At 34.1% G+C, this 23,052-nt stretch overlaps 1 protein-coding gene across 1 annotated transcript in view; it reads left to right on the top strand.

Moving 5' to 3' along the window:
- Positions 1-17,555, top strand: part of PGAP1 (post-GPI attachment to proteins inositol deacylase 1) — a 76,992-nt gene extending 59,437 nt beyond the window's left edge. Inside the window, exons 21-28 of the mRNA XM_032354283.1 lie at positions 7,968-8,061; positions 9,822-9,912; positions 10,741-10,938; positions 12,157-12,292; positions 13,729-13,779; positions 14,460-14,647; positions 15,829-15,933; positions 17,075-17,555. Coding sequence (XP_032210174.1) covers positions 7,968-8,061; positions 9,822-9,912; positions 10,741-10,938; positions 12,157-12,292; positions 13,729-13,779; positions 14,460-14,647; positions 15,829-15,933; positions 17,075-17,213 — 1,002 coding nt within the window. The 3' untranslated portion in view covers positions 17,214-17,555. The remainder of the gene's footprint in view (positions 1-7,967; positions 8,062-9,821; positions 9,913-10,740; positions 10,939-12,156; positions 12,293-13,728; positions 13,780-14,459; positions 14,648-15,828; positions 15,934-17,074) is intronic.
- The last annotated feature ends 5,497 nt before the right edge of the window (positions 17,556-23,052 follow it).

The raw sequence follows: 23,052 nt of genomic DNA, 5'->3' as shown, positions 1-23,052 counted from the left end.
CCCTAACCCAGAAATTTTTTATATGCATTATCTCATTTGATTCTCACAACAATCTGGTGAGAACTAGATTGTGATTATTATTAAATCTGTGAACATTAGAAAATTCTAAGTTCATATGTAAAATGTGCTACATTAGAAAGAGAAGATTAACTGGTATAAATTGGAAGAGTAGTACCATGGATAGTTATAATAAATTATCTAGCTTGTTAAGGGACCTTTTTTAAGAAAAATTATAGGGGATGGGTTGAAAAAAAAAAAGAAAAATTATGTCTTGGCATATAGAGGAAGAATTGATGCTATTATATTTTTAGTATGTCCAAAAGGCATGTTACTGTATATAGTGGTATGGGCTGAAAAATAGCATACTGTCTCATCCATATCATCCCTAGGGCTCATAATTCAGAGTAGTGACAGGAAAAGTCAAGTTATTCTGATACTTGATAGCCAAGCATAATTATATGTCCATCAAATAAGGACATACTAATATTCTTGTTAAGACATGGAAATTGATCTAAAAAACAAAGATATGTAGGTATTACAGGATCAAAGGTGGGTACTTTTTTAAATGTCAAAGAATTTGTGGTAATTAAGTCTTTCCCAAATTACTGAAAGATATGATGCTCTTGCTTCATGTTTGTTTAAAAATTTAGCTTGAGAATGGGAGAATGAATTGATGTAGTATATATTATTCATCTTTTAAAAATAATACATATTTTCATTGTTGCTGATTCAGTCAAAGAAGACTGAGAATAGGAATAAAGAGAAACAACTTGGGAGAATCTTTAGACTTTGCTTAGTTAATTTTCCATCAAATTAGTTTTTCTTTTTTTCTTTTTTTTCAGAAAAAGGAGAGAAAAATATTTACATGTTCTTTAGTCTATTCTAATGAAAGAGGGCAAAGAATAAAGCTGAAATTACTTTCTCAAGAGAATTATAAAAACTAGTAAGTCATTACTATATAGGAGTGAAGACTAATATTGCTAAATCTTTAGATTTTAAGAGAAACTGGAAATCTAGAGTTTTAGATAAAACTTTTTAAATTTTTTAAATGTTGGCATCTAATTTGAAATGTAAAGAAATACTGTGCCAAATACTAAACCAAATCAAGCGTCTACAATTTGAATATGTTCCATAGCGGCCAGTTTATGATTGTGGATTTTGTCATATCTTATACGAGCTGTGGCTGTAGCCGAGTAGAATAGTTAATACTCACAACAGTGATAGTCATTACAAGGAACTGCCATGTTCAGAATACTATAATAGAAACTCCTAGAAGATTTCCAAAGACAGTGAAGAGTATCAAAGGTTAATAATAACAGCTATTTTCTGATCACCTACCTGTGCCAGTTACTGTGCCAAATGCTTTATACAACTGAACACATTTAAGCCTCAAACTCCCTGTGAGATAAGTGCTATTTATCTCCATTTTGTAAATAAAGGCACAGGGAGAAGGGGGGGGTAAAGTAACATGTCCAAGGACACAGAGCTAGCAAGAGGCAGAGCTATAATCTAAATCCAGAAGGCTGACTCTAAGCCTGCTATGCTGCTTAACTTCTGTACTGTTTTCTTTTCTTATCTTTTTTAAAATTATTTAGAAATTTTAATGCTTCTGATAACATTTCCTTATATAATAAAACTATTTAGATAATGTCATATCTAGATAGTGTTCGATATATTTTTAAATGTAATATTTTTAAATTCAGTTTTGCTGTAAGAAAAGAGTCACATCAAAATTCAGAAACAGAATTGTTGTGGGGGAAAACCCCACTTTAGATTCCAGGCTTAAAAATTTAAATTATACATTGAGAAATCTATGTTACACATTTAAAAATGATGATGAAACTATTTATATTTATGGCTTTATTATTATATTAATTTGTTATTGCCGCTATAAGAAATTACCACAAACTTAGTGTTTTTACACAAATTCATTATCCTATAGTTCTGGAGATCAGAAATTGAAAATGGGTTTCCAGTAAAGATGTTAGGTGTTAGCAGGGTTGTGTTTCTTTTTTCTTTTTTTCTTTATTCTTCTTCTTTTTTTTTTTTTTTTTTTTTTTTATTTTATTATTTATTTGACAGAGAGAGAGACAGAGAGGGCATGAAAGTAGGGGAAGTGAGAGAGGGAAAAGCAGGCATCCGGCTGAGCAGGAAGCCTGCTGCGAGGCTCAGTCCCAGGACCCTGGGATCATGACCTGAGGCAAAGGCAGATGGTTAATGACTGACCCACCCAGGTGCCCAGGGTTGTGTTTCTTCCGGACACTGGGAAATCACATTTGTTTGCCATTTCCAGCTTCTATAGGCTGCCTGCACTTCTTGACTTGTGGTCCCTTCCTTCTTCTTCAAACCCAGCAATGGCAAGTAGGGCCTTCTTATATCAAATCACTGTGAATCTGACTCTTCTTCTCTTTTCCTGCCTCCCAGGACCATTGGCATATAGTTGCTCATAATATGTTTTTATGATTGTATAATTCCTTTGGTGTTGGTTGTGATCTCTCCTCTTTCATTCATGATTTTATTAATTGGGGTTCTTTCTCTTCTCTTTTTGATAGGTCTGGCTAGGGGTTCAATCTTAAATTCTTTCAGAGAACCAGCTCCTAGTTTGGCTGATCTGTTCTACTGTTCTTTTGGTTTCTATTTCATTGATTTCTGTTGCTCTTTAATTTCTCTTCTCCTGCTGGGTTTAGGCTTTTTTTGCTGTTCTTTCCCAGCTCCTTTAGGTATAGGTAGGGTCAGGTTGTAGACTTGAGACCTTTCCTATTTCTTGAGAAAGGCTTGGACCTTTCCTGTTTCTTGTATTTTCTTAGAAAATACACCTTTGCTGTATCCCAAAGATTTTGAACAGTTGTGTTTTCATTTTCATTTGCTTTCATGAATTTTTTTAATTCTTTAATTTCGTGGTTGACCCATTCATTCTTTAGTAGGATACTCTTTAGCCTCCATGAATCTGAGTTCTTTCCAACTTTCCTCTTGTGATTGAGTTCTAGTTTCAAAGCATTGTGGTCCAAAATTATGCAGAGAATGATCCCAGTCTTTTGGTACCATTTGAGACCTGATTTGTGACCCAGGATGTGATCTGTTCTGGAGAATGTTCCAAGTGCACTGGAGAAGAATGTGTACTCTTTTGCTTTGGGATGGTATGTTCTGAATATATCTGTGATGTCCATCTGGTTCAGTGTGTCATTTAAAGCCTTTATTTCCTTGTTGATCTTTTGCTTAGATGATATGTCCATTTCAGTGAGGGGGGTGTTAAAGTCCCCTACTATTATTGTATAACTGTTGATGTGTTTCTTTGATTTTGTTATTAATTCATTTATATAATTGGCTGCTCCCGTGTTAGGGGCATAGATATTTTAAAACAGATGTTTAAAATTGTTAGATCTTCTTATTGGACAGAACCTTTAATTATGTATGATATAGTGTCCTTCCTCATCTCTTATTATAGTCTTTGGTTTAAAATCTAATTTGTCTGATATAAGGATTGCCACCCAGCTTTCTTCTGATGTCCATTAGAATGGTAAATGTTTTTCCACCCCCTCACTTTAAGTCCAGAGGTGCCTTTGGGTCTAAATTGTGTCTCTTGCAGACAGCCTGTTGGTGGGTCTTGCTTTTTATTGAATCTGATACCTTTGTCTTTTGATTGGGGCATTTAGCCAAATTCAGGGTAACTGTTGAAAGATAAGAATTTAGGGCCATTGTATTGTCTGTAAGGTGACTGTTACTGTATATTGTCTCTGTTCCTTTCTGGTCTGTGTTACTTTTACACTCTTTCTTGGCTTAGAGGACCCCTTTCAATATTGTCTGTAGGGCTGGTTTTGTGTTCTTTCAAATTCTTTCAGTTTTTGTTTATCTTGGAAGTTTTTGTTAATTTCTCCTTCTATTTTCAGTGACAGCCTAGCTGGATATAGTTTTCTTGGCTGCATATTTTTCTCATTTAGTGCCTTGAATATATCATGCCAATCCATTCTGGCCTGCCAGGTCTCTGTGGATAGGTCTGCTGCCAATTTAATATTTCTACTGTTGTAGGTTACAGATCTCCTGTCCTGAGTTGCTTTCAAGATTTTCTCTTTGTCTCTGAGCCTTGTAAGTTTTACTATTAGATGACAGGGTGTTGACCTATTTTTATTGATTTTGAGGGGGAATTCTCTTTGCTTCCTGGATTTTGATGCCTGTTTCCTTCCCCAAATTAGAAAATTCTTTTTCCATAACAATTTGCTCCAGTATACTTTCTGCCCCTCTCTCTCTTTCTTCTTCTGGGATCCCAGTTATTCTAATATTGTTTCGTCTTATGGTATCACTTATCTCTCAAATTCTCACCTTGTGATCTAGTAGTTGTTTATCTCTCTTTTATCCAGCTTCTTTATTCTCCATCATTTGGTCTTCTATATCACTAATTCTCTCTTCTGCCTCATCTACCCTTGCAGTTAGAGCCTCCATTTTTTATTGTACCTCATTAATAGCCTTTTTTATTTCAATTTGGTTAGATTTTAGTTCTTTTATTTCTCCAGAAAGGGATTTTCTGGTATCTTCTATGCTTATATCAAGCCCAGCTAGTATCTTTATAATCATCATTCCGAACTCTAGTTCCAACATCTTACTAATGTCTGTATTGATTATGTCTCAGGCAGTTGGTACTACCTCTTGTTCTTTTTTTTTGAGGTGAGTTTTCCCAGTTTGTCATTTTGTCCAGAGAAGACTAGATGAATGAGAGAACAAAATGCTAAAACAACCCCCAGAAAAATATACACTAAACAAATCAGAATAGACCCAAAACAGCGGGGTGGCGGGGGGTGGGGGCGGTGGAGAAAGGCACCAAAAAAAAAAAAAAAAAAAGCATATGATCAGGCTGGTGAATAGAACAGAGCCACACACTAGATTTTGGTCTTTAGAAGAAACTGCCTCCCAAAATTTAAAAAAAAAAAATTATATATATATACCAGAATAAGGGTAAGTATGATGAAGAGATGGAATATGACTATAAAGATGAAAATTGAAGATTTTATAAAAGTGATAAGAAGTTGGTTGAAAAAAAAAAAAAAGATTAAAAAGGAGAGAATGTGATCAGGCTGGAGACTAGGACAAAGCCATATACTAGATTTAGGATATATTTTGGTCTGTTGGAAGAAACTGTATCCCAAAAGTTTAAAGAAAGGAAAACTTAAATAATACAAAAAATAAGGTTAAATACAATGAAAGGATAGAATATAACTGTAAAAATGAAAATGAAAATGGATTTTTAAAAGGGAATTAAGATGTTGTTTGAAAAAAGAAGAAAAATTTTAAAAAATAGAAAAAGAAAAAAGAAAATTAAAAAAACTAACTTTGAAAGACTAAAGAATCATGGGGGGAAAGCCATGAATTCTATGTGCTATATTCCTCTAGCACTGGAGTTTTGCAGTTCTCATTGATTGGTAAACTTCGTCTTGGCTGATTGTTCTTGCTGATCTTCTGGAGGAGGGGCCTGTTGCAGTGATTCTCACATGTCTTTGCCTGATGCAGAATTGCACCACCCCTGCCAGGAGCCAGGCTAAGCAATCTGCTCGGGTTTGCTGTCTGTACCTTTTGTCTCCTGAAAGCTTTCCATACAGCTTTGGAGGATAAGAACGAAAGTGGTGGCCTCCCAATCTCTGGCCCCAGAGGAGCTGAGAACTCAGGGCACCCCTCCCCAGGGAGCCTTCAGAGAAAAGCAATCACTCCTGTCTCCCTGGTTTCCGGCCCCACTCCATGCTCACCTGGCCTGTGTGACCGAGCATTTCTGTCTCTGGCACACAACCCCATTTGGAATTTCCAAACCTAGCAGATTCCTGTGGTTTGCCCCCACACCACTCCTCCTGGGGAGGAAGGAAAGTCTCCCTGGACCTGCTGCTTGTTGGGTCCTTGCTCGAAGAATAGTGGCCCAACTGTGCCACGGATTGTGGTTTAAGGCAGCCCTGAGCTGAGAGCCCACTCTTCAGCTCCATCTTTGCAACCAGCTTCCCTGCTCCAATACTTGGGACCTCTGACCGAGTTCTGCCCAGTCTTTCTGTGACCCTGAGAGTCCTGAGACCACACTGTCCCAGGGAGGATTCTACCCCCGGCTTAGCTACTAGAGCGACGTCCCTCAGTGGAGCAGACTTCTAAAAGTTCAGATTTTGTGCTCTGCTGCTCTTTCGCTTGCTGGTAGCCAGTTGATGGAAGCTCCCTCCCCCCGTGGTGTATCTTCCAAATTATTGCCTCAGATTCACTTCTCCACACGTCCTACCTTCTAGAAGGTGGCTACTTTTCTGTTCATAGAATTGCTGCTATTCTTCAATCTCCTGTTGAGTTTGTAGTAGTTCAGAATGGTTTGATAACTATCTAGCTAAATTCCTGGAACCAGATGAAATTTAAGTCTCCTACTCCTCTACCATTTCTCCTCCCCCTCTCCTTTTTTTTTTTTAAAAGATTTTATTTATTTATTTGACAGACAGAGATCACAAGTAGGCAGAGAGGCAGGCAGAGAGAGAGCTGGGAGAAGCAGGCCCGCTGCTGAGCAGAGAGCCTTATGCAGAACTCAATCCCAGGAACCTGGGATCAACCCGATGAGTCACCCAGGCGCCCTTCCTTTTTTCTTTTTTAAGATTTATTTAGGAGCGCAAGTGTGTGCAGTGCACGCGTACACACACAGGAGAGAACCTCAAGCAGACTCCCTGCTAAGTGGGGTATCCCCCCATGGGGTCTTCACCTCGGGCTCAACCCCACGACCCTTGAGATCATGACCTGAGCCAAAATCAGTCAGATGCTTAACCAGCGAGCCACCCAGGCACCCCTGTTTCTGTACTCTTGATAACTAAAGTATGCTATATGTTTTCTACCAGGTCATTAGCAGGCATTGAGTATCATTTAATTTTTAAAACTTTATAGCTAAAAAATGCTAACCATTATTTGAGCTTTCCATGAGTCATAATCAGTCATTGTAGATTATAATAACGAATACAATAATGAAAACACTTGAAATGTTGCAAGGAATCTCAAAGTATGACACAGAGTGAGCAAATGCTATTGGAAAAATGGCACCGATAGACTTGTTCAATGCCAGTTGCCACAAATATTCAATTTGTAAAAAATTCAATTATCTCCAAAGTGCAGTGAAGCAAAAACAATAAAATGAGGTATGCTTGTAATAGCAGCTAATATTTTGTGATAGCTTAACATGTTTGAGTTAATACTGTAAATGCTTTACACAAGTGAACATCCTTAAACTTTAAAATCACCTATAAGGTAAGTACCGTATTGTCCCCATTTTACTGATGAGGACAATAAGAGTTAATGAGAAACTTGTTTGTCTATTAACTTTCTTTTTTTTAAGATTTTATTTATTTATTTTCAAGAGAGAGTGTGCATGCATGCAAGGGACAGAGGGAAAGGGGAAGAGAGAATCTCAGTCATGCTCCATGCCAAGCGTGGAGCCTGACACCAGGCTTGATCACATCACCCTGAAATTATGAGCTGAGCCAAAATCAAGAGTTGGATGCTTGACCAACTAAGCCACCCATGTTCCCCTACTTGTCTATTAGGTTTTTAATTGTGCAAGTTGTGGGCTCCCTGTGCCTGAATTTCTTCATCTGTAAAATAGGGATAAGAATTACCTCAAAGGATTTTGGGAGGAGAGAGTGAGATAACACATATAAAATGTTTAGTATCATGCCTGGACTATATTAAATGCTCAATAAATGTACCTTGTTAAAAAAGTCTGTAGTATATGCTACTCTACTGCGTATTTTTTTTGTTGCACCTTTATGAAAAATTCTGATTACATGTTTCTAACATACTGTATATTCTTGATATTTATTTTACTTAGAGTTTCGATACCCATTACTGGAAGTACCTCTGTGGCCATGTCAGGGAAAATATAAAGTGAAGAAAGACACTTTTATTTCATGTGAAAGTACATTAATTTCATTAACATGAATATTCAGAAGTTGCCCTGTGATTTGCCTGTTTTCTAGGTAGTTCGATTTCACGGAGGAGCTCTTCCTGCTTATGTTACATCTAGTATCCTTCTTGCTTATGGAGGACAGTTATATTCTCTTTTCTCAACAGGTAAGAATGTTTCTATTCCTCCTCCCCATCTCTCTCCACCCCTTTTCTCCAAGTTCTTCATTACTACTTATTTGTCTCTCATGTGGCTGAGTTCATGACCCGTCTCTCCAGTTTACAGGCATTTCAGATCCTCTGGTTTTAGGAGATCCCCAAGAAGATTCCTTACTTAGCTTTTCCATTTTACACTTTAGTGCCTGAAATTTTTTCCCTTTATTCTGATGATATCTTAAGAGGGAGAGTCTCCTTGATGGGGATCTTGTTCCCCATTCCATCCCTAGTACCTAATGTAGTGTCAGGCACATAGTAGGCATTCAGTGTAATGTTTGGGCTGTTCCACTACATCAGTTAGGTCCTGAATGGAAAAACTGAGAGTTTATTTTAATGAAGAGACTGTTTCAAAGGTTTGGGTAGGGTTAAGAGAAACCAACAAGAAATGATTAAGTGCCAGGTTAGCAGTAGAGCCGTCTGATACTCCTCATTTTCAGGGCAAGGGAGTGAGCAAGCCTAGAGGGCTGTAGTGGAGGGCAGCATTACTACAGCTATAGCCACTGTCAAGCTGTGGTTCAGCAGGGGGAAAAGGCAGGGAAATACATATACGAACCTTATTTCCTCTTATCAGTGCCTATCATTCATTGCACCTAAGTCAGCCTCCCAGAGCTCAGAACAAAGTAAGGGTGGAGAATGAATCCGGAGATCCCGATTAGAATATACACTGCATTGGACAAAACCTTTCCTAGAGGATAGCAATGAAAATAGTTTCCCAGGAGCCTGCTTTATAAAGCCCTCACACATTGTTGGGCTTGGGTTGTAATGAAGGGAGATGAGATAGGAAAAGACAGTGGATCAAAATACATAAAAATAGTCCAAAAATATCCCTACCCTTTCCTCTTGCCAAATCCTTCTGCAGCTACTGATTTCCTTTCAATGACTTACAATTTCAAGTCTGCCTTTAGTATTCATTTTAACCTTCATATGCTGCTTTTGGGAATGTGAAATGGTATAGATGCTTTGGAAAGTAGGTTGGCAGTTACTCTGTGACTCAGGAACTGTACTCCTAGGTATATATCCAAGAAAAATGTGAACAGATACCCACACTAAACTTGTGCACCCATGTTCACAGAAGCACTGTTCATATCCAAAAAGCAGAAACAACCCAAGTATCCATCAGCTGATAAACACATAACTAGAGTGTGCTGACACCTGCTAACACATGGATGAATCTTGGAAACACACCAAAAAAAAGGAGCCAGTCACAAAGGACTGTACATTATATGATTTTGTTTATAGGAAATGTTAAGAATAGGCCTTTCTCTAGAAACAGAAAGTAAATTAATTGTTCCCTGGGAGCAGGTGACAGTTAAGGAGAACAAGTTTGTTTTGGGAGTAATGAAAATGTTCTGAGACTGATTGTGGTGATGAAGGCATAACTGTGAATATACTTAAAACCACTAAATTGTGTGTACTTTGAATGAATTGTGTGGTATGAGAATTACATCTCAGTTAAGTTGTTTTTTAAAAAAATCACGTTTGGAGCTTTGTGAAAATGCAAATGGTGAATCACATTTGGCTTCCTGAAGTTGTTTCAGAAGTGATTGTGTACTCTTACATATGATCTATTGAGTTACAGTAATTTCTAATCTGTGAAGAGAGTCTTTATGATAATTGTGACCCTTGCTTTCTCTGACATGAAATATGTTGCTCTTACAATGCAGTCAATGTATGATATGACTCATAGTTACTATTTTTTTTTTAATCACCAGGTCATTGCTTAGAATATGCTACTGTGTTGGATAAAGAAGCCAAGCCATACAAAGTTGATCCTTTTGTAATTATGATTAAGTTTCTGTTGGGGTAAGTTTTATTATCTGTGATAATGATTTTAATTATTTTATATATATGAAACATGTTTAATTATTTTTATATATAAAACATGTTTCATTTATATAATAGGGGCATATATATATAGGGGCATAGTATGCCCCATAATGATATATAAATACTCATACAAATATGGCAATTGTCTTATTTTATTAAATGGGATTTTTAGGCAGAGTCCTAATAGGTATATCAACATTTACTTTGATATTATAACCATTTCAAAAGTAATTATAGAAATTATATATATATGTATCAGTTATAGAAACTTAATCTGTAAATATACCAAACTTCTTAAATTTGCAAAGGGATACATATGGTCTGTAATTTTTGAGTATCCCAAATTCATTAGCGCAAACCATTATAGGATATTTGTGAAACAGTGCTTCAGATCACTTTTTATTCCCATACAAAGTGTATTTTGGATCTCTACCACACTTAGCATTCCATTTTTAATTTATTCTTATTTTGTGTTTTATGCTGAGAACTGGTATACATTAGATCTCTTTTCGTTCGTTATTACAATTAGCTGTTGGTTTTCTAGCTTAAAAAAAAGACAACTTATTTATTACAAGGAACAGCATTGATACTCAGGGCTCAGATCCTTGAAGATCAGTAGACTTACTTGGAAGATAAATAACTTTTTCTCTACAAGGAATTGAAATTGGTTTTTCAGTATAAGTACACATTGAGTATCATGAAACTTAGGGGACTCTAATGTATGGCCAGATACCTCACATATTAAATATTTGAATGTCAGTTGTTGATTTTTTTCTTTTATTGTATGTTTTCTTTTATCCACAGATATAAATGGTTTGAGGAGTTATGGGATGTGTTAATGTTACCAGAATTAGATGCCATCGTTTTAACCAGTCAGAGTATGTGTTTCCCCCTTGTATCCTTGATTCTCTTTCTGTTTGGAACATGTACTGCCTACTGGGGTGGCCTACTGTCTTCTACATCTGTGAGACTCCTTTCTTCATTGTGGCTAGCTTTGAGAAGGTAAAGAATGACTGAAAGCTTTCTTATTGCTCTTAAGGAAAAAAGTGTATTTTGATAGGGAACCTCAGAATTAGTTAGCTTTAAACTCTAATTTCTAAGGAAAGAAACCTTAGAAAGGAAAGAAGTTCACTTCTAGAAAAACTAGAAAAACATGGGTTAGTGTTAAAAGTTATATCTTTGTTAAAGATAATCATTCAGGGGCACCTGGCTGGCTCAGCCAGAGGAGCATGCAAGTCTTGATCTAGGGGTCATGGGTTTGAGCCCGACGTTGGCGTAGAGATTAATGAACTAAATAAAAACTTTTATTTTTAAAAAAAGATAATCATTTATTGCATGTTAAATGCTGTTTGAGTTAATGCCAAGAGTTAATCAAAAACGTTTGACAGAGGGATGCCTTACTGGCTCAGTCAGTAGATCATATGACTTTTGAACTCAGGGTCATGAATTTGAGCCCAGCATTGGGAGTAGACATTACTTTAAAAAGTGACAGATTACAGAATTATTTTTAATTTTTATGATTGTAAATCTTTTGAAGGAAGAAATATTTCTCTGGTAATGCTTTTATATGTTGACTTCCAGTCACACCTGAGAGCAAGAGAATTCCAGTCAAGATACTTAAGATCAGATTAGATGAAATGCAAAAAAAATTCCAAAAACATTGCCTAGAGTTTTATTTTGGATCCAAAGACAAAGTTTGAAGCTACTGATAGGCTTTTCTGGTAAACCACTGACCTTATTTCTCTTGCCTCTGCTCCTCACCGGACATGTTACGTGATTTACTGTCACAGAGGGGATTACGGTGTGATGCTTCTTCCTTCACCCTTCTGAGGTGCTTCTGACACTAATAGCTTCATAAGTCTGAGTGATCTTGAGACTTTAAGAAATAGAAAACTGTTTTTCCTCCTGTCAAGATAGGAAATATATATGACACAGGGCCTATAATTAATGATTATTTTTAGCAGCATTTTTTCTAACTTAGTACAAATATCAGCCATACTGTATCTAAATGAAAGAGGAGCTGTCACAGTGTATTACAGAATATACAAATATATGTCATCCCTTGCTTTTATGAGAAAATATTTTACTGCTTACCTTGTGATACTTGCATATTAATAAGCAGGAGAGCCTAGCAGAGTACTGTATTGTTTTCTTTCTTAATATGACTGTATAAACAACTGTTAATATTCTTTTAATAGCTTTATTCTTGTTTTTTTCCAGGCCCCCTGAACTTCCTAAAGATATCAAAATGATATCAGCAGATTTGCCCTTTTTGACAATTGTTTTGATCATAGTAGGTTGGACAACTTGTGGAGCTTTTGCCATACTGCTTACTTATCTTTATTATGTGTTTAAGGTATGTCACATCACTGAAGTCAGAATAACTAGGCTCTGTGACAGGCAGACATAGAATTTCCTATAGGTGTTAACGAAAATTTTAACTATAGCTGTAGTAACCTGTTATTTAAGGTTTAAGTGTAGAAGGTTTTTTTAAACATCTTAGTTATTTAAAATATATGATTAACTATGGAGCTGAAATTATTAATCTGAGTTCAGTTAGTAAAAACAAATAAGGGGAGACTATCTAATCTGTTTCACATTGCCTCTTGCTCTTGCAAGTAGTATCAACTTTTTAAAAAGCATTTTACTTAGAGCAGTTTTTATTCATACCTTCTTTTGAACAAGGGTAAGAGACAAAAAGTTATGTCACTGGGATCAAGCTATCAGTTGTGCTGACATAATGTAGAATGTTACACATGTTGCTGGAGAATCAGAAGACAAAAATAATTAGCCTAATAATTTTACTGAGGAAGTGAAAAACTTCCAAGAAGGCTGATAGGAAAATCTAGGTTATACAACTACATATTCTCCACATTAAACTTAGGTAGAGACAGTTGATACCAGAATGGATAATCATTTTCTTTTTTAAACAATGGTTTATTTACATCTGCTTTTAACACTAATATATGCACATTATATATTCTGTTTTCCAAAGGAATTTATGTCCATCAGAAAAATCTGTTTACTACTTTGATTTATAAATATGATAGTTTTAGCTTTTTAAATTGGATATTTCAAATAATTGACCCAATGAACAAAACTGGCTAAATACTAAACTGGCTAAATACTTAGCCATAAGCAAACCTAACAAATTAAACCTTAGAGATTTTCTGAGGTTCTTGTAAGCATTTCACCATATATAATTGAGTTCAGATTTTCAAAAATTAAAAATAGATAAGACCTGTTAAATTCTTTATACTATACTGAAGATAATCAATATTTTACTCACAGGATGCTAAGTTATTAGAGCAAAGCATATTTAAACATAAGTTCTCAGAATACAGAAGGTATAATAATATATCACACTCTGGAAGTTTTATTATTTTGTTTGTTTTTTAGTCCTTAATAGCAAGTTTGTGTAGTTATTATTTACCTTTTCTGAAAGAATATTTGTTTGTTTGTTTTTTAAGATTTTATTTATTTGACAGAGATCACAAGTAGGCAGAGAGGCAGGCAGAGAGAGAGAAAGGGAAGCAGGCTCCCTGCTGAGCAGAGAGCCCGATGCGGGGCTCCATCCCAGGACCCTGAGATCATGACCTGAGCTGAAGGCAGAGGCTTTAACCCACTGAGCCAGCCACCCAGGCACCCTGAAAAATATTTGTAAAAGTTTAAATGTATTTTTAGTTAGATTTCTTTAAATTTCAGATTAGTGTTTCTCAGTTGTAATAAAAATGGTGGTTTTTTTGTTTCAAAGTAAAAGTGAAATTAAACAGTTTTTTTCTTTTTTCCTAGATTGTTCATCTGCAAGCCAGCCTAACAATGTACAAAAATAGCCAGACTGTGGTAAGTTTTATTTTCAAAACTCTACATCACTTTAATATAAAAGAACATGGGGAAATAAAGTTTTTTTAAGTTAGGATTTTACGGTGTCTAAAAAAGGTGTCATGAATTTAAGTAACTTTAAAAAAATTGAACCTATTTAGATTGTCTGATTTTAATTTTGTTGTTGTTGTTGTTGTTGTTGTTGTTAAAGAGAGTAAGCTTGTGGTGGGGGGGGCAGGAGTGGTAACAGGGAGGAGCAGAGGGAGAGGGAGAGAGAATCTCAAGCCTCAAGGCCCCAACACCCCCGATGCAGGGCTTGATTTCACGACCCAAAGATCATGACCTGAGCCAAAGTAAAGAGTGCAATGCTTAACCAGCTGAGCCATCCAGGTGCCCCTGTCTGATTTTAATTTGATCTTTATCAGTATTTATGTCATGTTTATTGTTACAAATTATCTCTTAAATTTTTAGTAATTACTTAGAGGATCTAGTCTCAGCAAATGGAAATAGCAAGTCATGGGATGAAAATTTTATAACTAATAACTGCTTTAAATTACACTGAGCAAGGTAATTTCAATATTTTATTTCAGTTTGATTAGAAAGATGTGGTTATTTAGCTGTTAAATAATTGAGTATGATTCTGAGTAAAATAATAAACCTAAATTTTAACATCTTAGTAATTTTACTATATTGCTTTATAGAATCCCAAACACTCTAGAAGAAGTGAAAAAAAATCAAATCACCATAAAGACTCTACAGTACACCATCTTCGTTTATCTGCCAGTGATGCCGAAGATAGTCTGCGCATGCACAGTACTGTGATCAACTTATTAACATGGATTGTATTGCTCAGCATGCCGTCTTTAATTTATTGGTTAAAGAATCTCAGGTGTGTTTTATTTGTATAATTGTAATTTATGTGCTTCAAACAATAAGTATCTGTAAGTAGAAATTTACCAGATTTCTAATGATCCATAAAACTTGCTCAAGAATAGGAAGCTATATGTATCTCCTGAAATTTATTTTGAATATATGCATATGGTTCCCTTACTGTGAGAATATAAACTTCCTCAAAATCTGACTAAAAGAGGGAAGTTGTCTTGTATTATTTTACCTTTAATCTTCTGTGAGTCTAGATATTATGTGAAAATGTGCATTTTGTTTTATTTACTTAAAGTACTCATAATGCTTAGTGCTTAGGTATTTTTCAATTTATAATAAGTTTTATGTTTTCTTAAATTTCAAAGTAAGAAAATACTTACATTTAAAAAGATTAGAAATAATGAAAAAAAAAAGGCGTAGTTTTCTATTTGAATATCAAACATTGAACTAAAATAAATGACCAGCTATTTTACCACTGAAAACCATTTTTGCCTTATCACGTGATAATTGTTTTAGGTTAAATCAGAGTGTGAAAATGCCCTCTAAGATTATTTCTAGAATATTTAGTTATTGGTAAGTATTTTTTAAAAGGCTACCTTATCCCAGTAATAACTGATCCCCTACTCAATATGGTTTTCAGAAATAATATAAAAATTTCAAATTATCTAAATACTGGAAATATTTTTTTCAAAAGCCAAGTAAGTTTGATAAATTAGATCAACAGATTACGAGATGTTAATATACTTCCCTTGTCCCTCATTATAGTCAAGATCAGATTTTTGCTCACAAGTATGGGGAGAAATTACTTGAGGAGTATGAATTTATGATTCTGAAAAGCTATAGATGCCTCAGTGTCCATAAAGGCCAGAGATGAGAATTTGTGGATTTTTAAAACTAGGGACAGTTGCTTTATGTAAACCTTCATTTTTTTCATTGTTTTTTTGTCATTAAAAGGAAGTGTTTCCATATTGGATATTTTCATTTCCTTTAGAAGTTTCTGAACATAGTTCTCCATGTAAAACTTCAAGTATAAAGATAATCTGTAGCAAAGTTATTTGCCAAAGATTTCATGAGCAATATATTTAGAACTCTCCTATCTACGAAACGTTTCGCAATTAATTTGATTCTTATATTTAAAATGATTAGGTGTGCTTTTTGATTTATGAGGGTTTTGTCTCTTTGGTATAGGTATTACTTTAAACTTAATCCTGATCCATGTAAACCTTTGGCGTTTATCCTTATTCCAACTATGGCAGTTCTTGGAAATACTCACACTGTTTCAATAAAATCCAGGTATAATAGTTTAATCTTTGTTTTTCTCACATTTTTTCCTAGTCTTAATAGCTCTTCTTTTATGTCTGAAATGTGTTCTTTATATCGCAATATTTTGACTGTGTCCAAATATTTGACTAAATATTATGTCTAAATATTTTGAGATATATTCCTAAAGCTAAAGCTGTAATCGTATAGTAAGTATGGTTTGTGTGCAGGTATAATTTATATGGAAGCATATTTTACTTGTTTTCTTAATTGTGGGTTTTACTTGTTAGGATAGAATAACTTTTTTTGAAAAATTTAGCTCTTACAAGATACGATGACTAATAAAATTTGTCTCCAGAAAGTACAGGAGTGAAGTAAATAGGATTATAGATGAAGTAGGATTGGCCATGATTTGATACTTTTTGAAGTAGGGTGATGAAGTTCATTATACTGTTAGTTCACTTACATAGATGTTTAAAGTTCTCTATAATATTTGACTTTTCATTGACTGGTTTGGTTGTTTGCTCTGGGAACCTGTTTTCAGTTGATTTTGGCAGATGTTTGCAGATTTTCTAAAATGAAGCAGACCTGGGTTTTGACTCTTGGCTCTGCCATTTAATACCTCTATATCCTTAGATTTCTTAACCCCTCTTATCCTCAGTTTCTCTATTTTTTGAGTAAAAAGTTAATAGTCTTTTCTGATAGCATTTTTCTTTTAGAAAGATTTAGTGTCTTGTTTTAATATTATTCGTGTTAGGAATTAAGGGTTCCTTTTTTATTTGGTTTAGTTTTTTTTGTTTTGTTTTGTTGTTTTTTTGCTATTATAAGTAAGGTTAAAATAGTTCTGTAGCTATGTCCTAGTAAATATTATTTTTAAAAGGATTAATCTTTAGAGGTAGAATTGCTGAATGAAAAAGTCCAACTAACATTTTTCTGTTGTCAAAATTTAAAAGACTAAACAAAGCTGATTATTTACTTAATAGAAATATTGTTCTCTAGCTAAAATGTGGCTTGTATTGATCTTTTTAAAAATTATGGACAGTTAAATTCATTATATGAAAAATTACTTCTAACATTACTTAGAACACCTTCTCAAAACTGTAAAAAAATCAACATATTCTGGTTTTGCCTACAATGTAGTTTGCATAATGTATATTTTTCTGTTTCTTTACAGTAAATTGTTGAAGACTACTTCGCAATTTCCACTTCCTCTGGCTATTGGTATAATTGCTTTTGGGTCAGCACATTTATACAGGGTTCCATGCTTCATTTTCATTCCTCTTTTACTCCATGCATTATGCAACTTTATATAAGACTGAATTTAAGGAATGATAAAAATAATTTACACATTTAGGGTCAGTAAGAAGAGGGAATGCACAGATTCATCAATGTGGACAGCAAGATCCTTTGGAGAAGACCAGTCTATTTTTACAATATTGAAAATAGGAAATTAGTTTTATAATGCTTGAGAAAAGTTGAAGCATGGTTTTGTTTTGTGGTATGGCATCCACATACTAGTCATTTTTTAAAAAATGAGTAAAAGGGTCTGGTGGCCACTGTTTTTGAGGATTTCTGCATATCAGCTATTCTACTTGATTGGCCGTAGTGGGGATCTTCTAAATACTCAGTAAATGTAGCATTGCTTGTAATCTCAACTCAAACATTCTCCTCATTTCATCAAACTTTTTCTGAAAAGTTGGTTACTTTGTATTTGGTACAACATGCATATTGAGAAATCAGTCTTAAAAGATGGATGAAAAAGGAAAAGATCTATGAAATTCACAACTCTTTGGTTTCTCAAAAATGAAATAACTCAGAGAGTCTTTGGCCGGTTTTTGGCAGCCACAGTGAACAAGGCAGATCTTTTGTTTTCTTACATCTGTGAAATACAACTTTTCATTTTAAGGAGACATGTTTTCTTCTTGGTAACCAATGCAAGATTGGTGAACATAATTTAAACTCAAAACTTACTGAAGTTTTCTCACTACTTTTCAAATACAGATCTCATTTTGTATTCTGGGTGAATATCACGAGACTATTAAAGAATTCTTTTGTTCAATTTAAAGAAAATTGTCCCAGATATTTACTTTATGGTGTTGGAGCAGTACAGTTGTTCAATATATACCATTTTATTTAATTCATTGACCACATGGTTGCCAAAAGTGCCTCAGATCATGATGTATTTTTAAAATAACTAAATTCCAGTGGTTAGAAAAAACTCTAGGTTTGCACAGTTTCTGTCTTCTGTAGGAAAAAAAAGTCAGCATGATCAAGTGGTAGACCGCATTTGATATGTAAAATTATACTATTAATGGAATAACCAACTGTTACCCATTAATAGCATAAGTATAAACAGTATACTTAAATAAATTGGAGGGTTTTGCCACTAGTTTCAACAATGGTATATTGAGTTGCCACGGTGATTAACTTGGTTTGACAGAAAAGAGAGCAATATTTCTATTTCATTTCAAACTTCAGCTCACTTTTAGCTACAGAAGAGTAGGTAATAGAGCTAGGTAACTGCCTTAAGATAGAATAAACTCAGGCTGAGGTATACTTGGCTCATCCTTTAGACGTATATGCTCTACATACCCAAAACCATTTAAGTAAAGCCCGTAAATCCCAGTAATATTTATGAACTTTTGACCTTGTTAGTACCCAGGAATGTCCTAGGGTACCAGATCCATTTTTTCAGCAATTGCTTCTGGATTCCATTACAGCCTCTCAGCTGTTACTGCTTGTGGAGGGTTACCCCCGCTTCACTACCTGGAGAGGGTTACCTCACTTACTTACTTCTCAGTTCTTACTTCTCAGTTACTCCTCAGGCCCTTGCTCTTTTGTGGAGTTGAAGAGGATCTCCATGTTATCTGTGAGAGTTTACTTTAATTTAATTTAATTTTTTTAATTTAATTTTTTTTAATTAATTTAATTAAACTTAAATTAAATTAAATCAATTAAAGTTTAATTCCATTGTTGTCTCTCTCAGCCTCATGCCTGTTGTTCAGTATTTATATTTACACTTACGGAGATCATTAAAGGGGAGTGATAACCTCACAGTAGACAGGGCTGATATTTCAGGCTCTTGTTTGTTTGAGTGAGGTAGCACAAGGATAAAATACAAAATGCTTATTTGTTCGGTGTATGAAAGGAAAGAGAGTTTATTATACACTTGTCCCATGGCATACCGCATGTGTATTTAAATGACGTATCTGCTTACTTTTACCTATTCATATATTCATAACTAAATTTTAGATATATTGTATCTTTGTTTTGTTTTTTTTCCACTGATATCATTATATTTTTAAGTTACAGGTTAAATGTGTCATTTAACTCTTTCTGAACTTATGTTTATATTCAGAAAGAACTTTAGAAAATTCATTAATATCTATTTTCTATTGGCAGCCACAGTCATTTTGGTTTTTTTTAATTAACATATAATGTATTATTTGTTTCGGGGGTACGGGTCTGTGATTCATCAGTCTTACATGATTCACAGTGCTCACCATAGCACATACTCTCCCCACTGCCCATCACCCAGCCACCCCATCCCTCCGCACCCCCCTCCCTTCCATCAACCCTCAGTTTGTCTCCTGAGATTAATAAGAGTCTCCTCCGGTTTGTCTCCCTCTCTGGTTTCATCTTGTTTCATTTTTCCCTCTCTTCCCCTATGATCTTGTCTTGTTTCTCAAATTCCTCATATCACAGAGATCATATGATAATTGTCTTCCTCTGATTGACTTTATTTCTCTTAGCATAATACCCCCCAGTTCCATCCATGTCGTTACACATTGTGTTTATATGATTTAAAATCTCCTTGTTCAGTCAGTACTGCTCATGAATAAAATGTAACAAGCTTAAATTTCTAATTTGTGAGTAGGAAATTAGCTTTTTAAAGCAGTAGACTAGGCACACTAATTCTTACTAAACAATTTTGATACGAGTGTAGTTATCAAGTCCTAAAGTCTTATTTGTTCAAACAGAATATTTCATTTTAGAGCTATAAAAAAGATTCAAATTAAACATTTAATAAACAACAGTAGTTTGGGTCTTTAGCCATCAAATACACACACACACACACACACAAACACACTCACACATACACATTTTGACAGGGTGTTTATCAAATCCTGATGCTCTTGAAGCCCAAATAACTACTAGATATGAGAAGGTAGGCTCTGTCTGAAGATTAGGGAAATTGATGTTTCTGTCTCTTGGGGAAAAAAATAGTCCTTCTGTCTTTTATACATTGTTTCTACCATGCTTGCAACCTATTATTATTAGGTGACAAAACAGTACAGCTTTATTAGAAATGTTACTAAAAATTATTTACTGGCAGTTACAAGTTATTAAATTCAACAAACTTCTGAGCTCGAGTGCTATAACATTTTTATTTAGAATTTGGGTTTTGAGTGAGTTTTGTGTTATAAAAATTACTCTTGTACCCTATTGTTGATAATTAGATCCAATAGGAAAAATACTGAGTGATTTTAACGTTTCTAAAGCCTCAGTTGGAGTTACTAGTATAATATGGTAGCAAACATTGACCGCTTTTTTCTGGATCTTTTTCATGCCAGAAATTAAATAGATTCTGATAACTCTTTTCTTGGTTGTCACTAGAACGGAAATATTTAAAACACTGTTCCCAAAAAGCCATTCTTGCCTGGTTCACATTGATTTTTAGTTTCTTCAGTATATATTGATCATGTATTGATTAATCTTTAATTTTTTTTCATATTTTGGTCAGATAAATTCACATGTATCCAATGGAATACCTTTTCTTGACTGAACTACACCATGGTATCTACATGATTACACAGTAAAGAAAAATAAAGAACTATACTAGGCCTAGTAAATGTTTGTGGTTGATTATCCTATCACCATACACACATACTTAAATGAAGCAAATTATCTGATTTGTTCATTATCAAGTTCTACACTTTTCCTAATGCTTCAGACTTGTCATTCGTAGCATAGTATATTTATCTTACATCGCTGCTCATTAGCAACTCTTACACGTAGTGACCAGGGGAAGTAAAAGGAGGGGAAATGGGAGAAACACAAAGATTATGGAATGAACTAGGACTGTTGATTCCTGACTTCTCAGATAGTTTAGCTGACCTGTATTTTCATATTAGGCATTAGGTCTAAATTAGTGTAATGTCTTGCTTTATTAGGAAGTTTAATGTAAAACTTTACAGTGCTGCACTTGCAAATTTATTTTTATTATTACTGTTATTTTTATTATTACTATTATTAAAATCAGTTGAGGAATTTTTTTTTTAATGTTACGATTCTCTATGACTGGGCATCTGTTGATTATTTTTTTGTCATCACTTTTTGTTTTCTCAGTGTTACATATCATAGGAAACTAGATACCATGTGAGGTTTTTCAGGGGGGAGTCAATTTGGACGGCATGATGCACTCCCACGAAGTATTAAATGTATTTTTGTATTACGTGGGGCGCCTGGCTGGCTCAGTCCATGGAGCATGTGACTCTTGATCTGGGAGTTGTGAATTCTGGCCCCACTTTGGGTGTGAAGATTATTTAATACCTTTAAAAAAAAAAAAAAGAAAACTTCCTTGCCACATAAGGTAATGTATAAGATACTTTTATGAAATAGATGATTAGGAGCTAAAATTTTATCTCACTCTTTTTGAACAAAGGACAGCATTTCAAAGTCTGCAATGAACTTTTATTTATACATAATACACATGCATTCTTTCACAGTAAGTTTCAATAGCCTGAAGAAATAGGGAATCTGTGAGGCTACTTGTGTACTTTACTTTTAATAAGGATGATAGGAAAGAAAAGTCAAGTCAGTAATCCAAATCTGCATATGTGTACTGTAAATGTTTAAGAATTCACATTTTTGTGTTGAATTATATTATAAATATAGAAGACCGACTTTGTATATTAGCAGTTTTAAGAACAGAAGAAAGTTTGGAAATAGTGAGAATAGACTAATTTATTTCATTATAGTGTAAATATAACAGTACACCTAAATCAATAATATGCGTCTTTCACGAGTTAAATGATACTCTAAGCTACATCCTGATTACATTGTCTATGGTTGAAAATTTTAAATCAAGTATAGGACTTTATAATAGTGTTTGGTATGTTATGCTGCCAAAAATGACTGTGGTTTGAAATGCCAAGTAACCAGTCAATTTCTGGTGACTTTGTGTAGGACTTGATATGGATAAGTCAAAATTACTCTGTACCAATTCTGTACATTGTAGATTTGAATACTTGTAAAAAACTGTATTTGTTAAAGTATTTTGGTTAGTGTAAATTTGTTCGCATATTTGAATTTTAATCTTAATTTAGGAAGGCTAAAAAGTAGCCAGTTTTGTAAAGTTCATATACTATTTTTAATGTTATTTTTGTTTTTAGTATTTGTATTCTAGTAGTGTTACTAGTAAAAGATTTATAGACAAAGTATAGAACTGTTAACTGTTCATAAGCCAAAATTATAGGCATCTTTTATATTTCATGTTGCACTTGTTTTGTTTCATATTGGACTTTTTACATCCCTTTGCAGGAAAAAAAACACATTTGAGCTTTTTTAGCATAAAACTCTGCATTGAAAAATATAACTGTATTCATATGGTTAGCAAAACACACTGCCACCAAAGCTAAGTGAAACTGTAAAATACCTCCAGATATTTGTGCCAATGAATTTTTCTTAACATGTTGGGATTATAGGAAAAATACTTTCAGTATTTTTCATCTGGGACTTAATATTAAATATATAAATCATCAAAACTTATATTCCATACCCAAAATTTTCTTTGAATATATATATAATACAACATAGTATATTCTATTTTATCTGAATTGTGGAATAATGTTCTCAATTTTATTGGGTTTAAAAGTTAATTTACCCAATAATGATCTTTTGTTAGTTAGTTGAAGTAATCTTTCATTCATCACAGATTCATGCTGTTGTGTAAAACTTAGAATTGTGTTGTGCATATTATTTTTTAGTACAGGTGTCTCTCATTTATTTAATACAGATTTTACTGTGGAATTTCTTTTGTTTCCTATGTATTTCTGTTTAGTCCCTTTATAAAGCACATATTTCCATGGGGAAATTTATCTACTAGATCCTAACATGATTTATCTAAAATCTATCTAAATCCTAACATGG

This window comes from Mustela erminea, chromosome 8 (assembly GCF_009829155.1).
Source record: "Mustela erminea isolate mMusErm1 chromosome 8, mMusErm1.Pri, whole genome shotgun sequence".
NCBI classification, from domain to species: domain Eukaryota; kingdom Metazoa; phylum Chordata; class Mammalia; order Carnivora; family Mustelidae; genus Mustela; species Mustela erminea.
This window is presented reverse-complemented; position numbering and strand designations above follow the sequence as displayed.